Raw genomic sequence first — 2,337 nt, 5'->3', positions numbered from 1 at the left:
CAGGTTAGCTTGCTGCTGGGGGCCAGTCAATCAGGACTCAGAGAGATGGGCTGGACACACCCTGGAGCCCTCCTGCAGTCCCTCCTTGGTTGGCCAACTTCCCGTGTCCCTCCTCAGACCTGATCGTGAACCAGGGGGGTCCCTCGGCCTGGCCTTCACCCTCTCACAATCCTGGACCCATCAGGGGATGTTGGAGAGCCGGTTTCAGCCCAATCCCGCAGGCCAGGGCAAGGGACACCACTGGTGCATGAATTCGTGCACCGGGCCTCCAGTTGCAATATAAAATACTTCAATACTGAAAGAACGCACCATGCTTCCTTCAAATAGGTTAACCTAATACCTCAAACATGATCACAATCATTGTTATTTGTTCATAATTTTCCAGAATACAGTTATGCAAAAGTACAATTTTAAATGTATAGTTATATTTCAAGAAGAAGCCATAAACAATCAGAATGAACTGGGGTGTGTGCTAAATTAGGCAAAATGTGTTAAGGGAGCACGTGGAAAGGATGCAGAAAAGGCCCGAAAGGGCTCCCCAAGGGTGGCCTTGGTTGTCAGTCTTGATCCTATGCAGGGCTGGCCTGGCCCTGGATAAGCAAAGGAAAAGATAAAAGGAAGCAAAAAGGGAATGTGTAAAGACAGGAGAAGCTTGGCAAGTTTTCACTGAGAGGAAGTTATCAGGACCATTATCTTGGGTTCCTAGCGAGTCTCCTCAACCAATTCCGTGAGCCCTTCAGGCCCTTACCATGCAGATCCAGGACTCCCTCGCGCACCGCCAGCGTCTTGGCCCCATACACGGGGAGCTCAGGAGACCGCAGGTGCCCGTGCAAGGTGATGACCGCCTTGTGTTGAAAGGGGGATGCTTCCGTCCCAATCTGCAAGGGATTTCACAAGCATCATACCCACAATTCAAACCAGTCAAAAGCAATGTCTTCCTTTTCTCCCTTTTCTTCCAAGAATTGATTATTCTGTTGTCAGTATCTTTCTTTCAAAAGACAAACTTTAAATTTTCTAGTTGGCCAAATGCACGATGCCAGACCTTTGGAAAGTTTGCTGACTGACTTTAGTCATATCTCAGAGCTAACTGTTTTATCGGCTCTATTTTAAATTCTGCTCTATTGTAAGATGCTATTATCTTCTCATTAAAGGCACAAGAACACTCATGGAAACTTTTCTCCCAGAAAAAGTATTTTATGTGAATAACAGAGACCTATACAAAGATAAACTTGTGAGAGTTTGGTGTAACTGTCTATTTTACACACCATGTTTTTTTAAAAAAAGGGAGAGAGGTTACCAATGAACAGATCTCAGGTTTTCTCGTATACCTGAAGGATGCCTCCATCTGTAATTAGAATATTTTCTGCCTGGAGTTCAATGTCAGCTTCATCAAATATTAGAGTTCCACCTAGGAGTCATACAATTTTGAAATATATCACAAAGGAAATTAATATTAAAAGCTATTTATTCAATTATATATTAAATTTTAATTTCTTATTCTTATTTGCTCTCACTCTGCATATCACTTCACTTCCGCTCTTTGGCAACATAAAATATAAAATTCAGACAACACCCCGGAAGTGGTAGAAAATCAAATTCCAGGGCAGATTTTTCTCTTGATCATTGGTTATTTTAAATGTTATTTAATAGTCAGCCACATGAATTCTAGTTTTATAAACATAGGGCTACAAAATATCAATTAAGAATTAAAATAATTAAAATGAAAGAAAAGCATTTTTATAGAAACTATTATAATGCCAAATTAACTGAACTTTTATCCAATGATCTGCACTAGTAACATGTATATCCTGAATAGTGCTATTAAAGATAGTACCACAATACATTTTTATAGAACTAATATAAATTTGTGGACAGAAAACTTGTACAACGGTTCATTAGCTAATAACTTCAAACAACTAAAGCACTGCTACTATCCCAGAAGTTAAAACTAAAACAAAATAACAAAGGTCTTTGTTATTAATCCTTATTGGATGTTATTTTTCCATTGATTTTTAGAGAGAATGGGAGGGGGTGGGAGAGAGGGAGAGAGAGAGAGAGAGAGAGAGAGAGAGATTGATGTGAGAGAGACATATCAACTGGTTGCCTTCTGCATACCCTGACCAGAGCAGGGGATCGTGCCTGCAACCAAGGTACGTGCTCTTGACCGAAATTGAACCCAGGACCCTTCAGTCCGCAGGTGGACGCTCTATCCACTGAGCCAAATAGGCTAAGGCCACAAAGGTCTTTGAGCAGCTAAAACCACATGGCAAAATGTATACACTAAAGCCCAGAGCATTTTACTCTTGCCCACAATTGCTGCTTTTACATGCAATTGTA

At 41.1% G+C, this 2,337-nt stretch overlaps 1 protein-coding gene across 1 annotated transcript in view; it reads right to left on the bottom strand.

Moving 5' to 3' along the window:
- Positions 1 to 2,337, bottom strand: part of PKHD1L1 (polycystic kidney and hepatic disease 1 (autosomal recessive)-like 1) — a 121,894-nt gene that overhangs the window by 51,513 nt on the left and 68,044 nt on the right. The window contains exons 42-43 of the mRNA XM_015566133.1: positions 1,329 to 1,416; positions 749 to 878 (exon numbers count right to left, since the gene is read on the bottom strand). Coding sequence (XP_015421619.1) covers positions 749 to 878; positions 1,329 to 1,416 — 218 coding nt within the window. The remainder of the gene's footprint in view (positions 1 to 748; positions 879 to 1,328; positions 1,417 to 2,337) is intronic.

This window comes from Myotis davidii, unplaced genomic scaffold (assembly GCF_000327345.1).
Source record: "Myotis davidii unplaced genomic scaffold, ASM32734v1 scaffold1012, whole genome shotgun sequence".
Taxonomy (NCBI): Eukaryota; Metazoa; Chordata; class Mammalia; order Chiroptera; family Vespertilionidae; genus Myotis; species Myotis davidii.
Note: the sequence above shows the minus strand (reverse complement) of the source record. Positions and strands in the feature narration are given on the sequence as shown.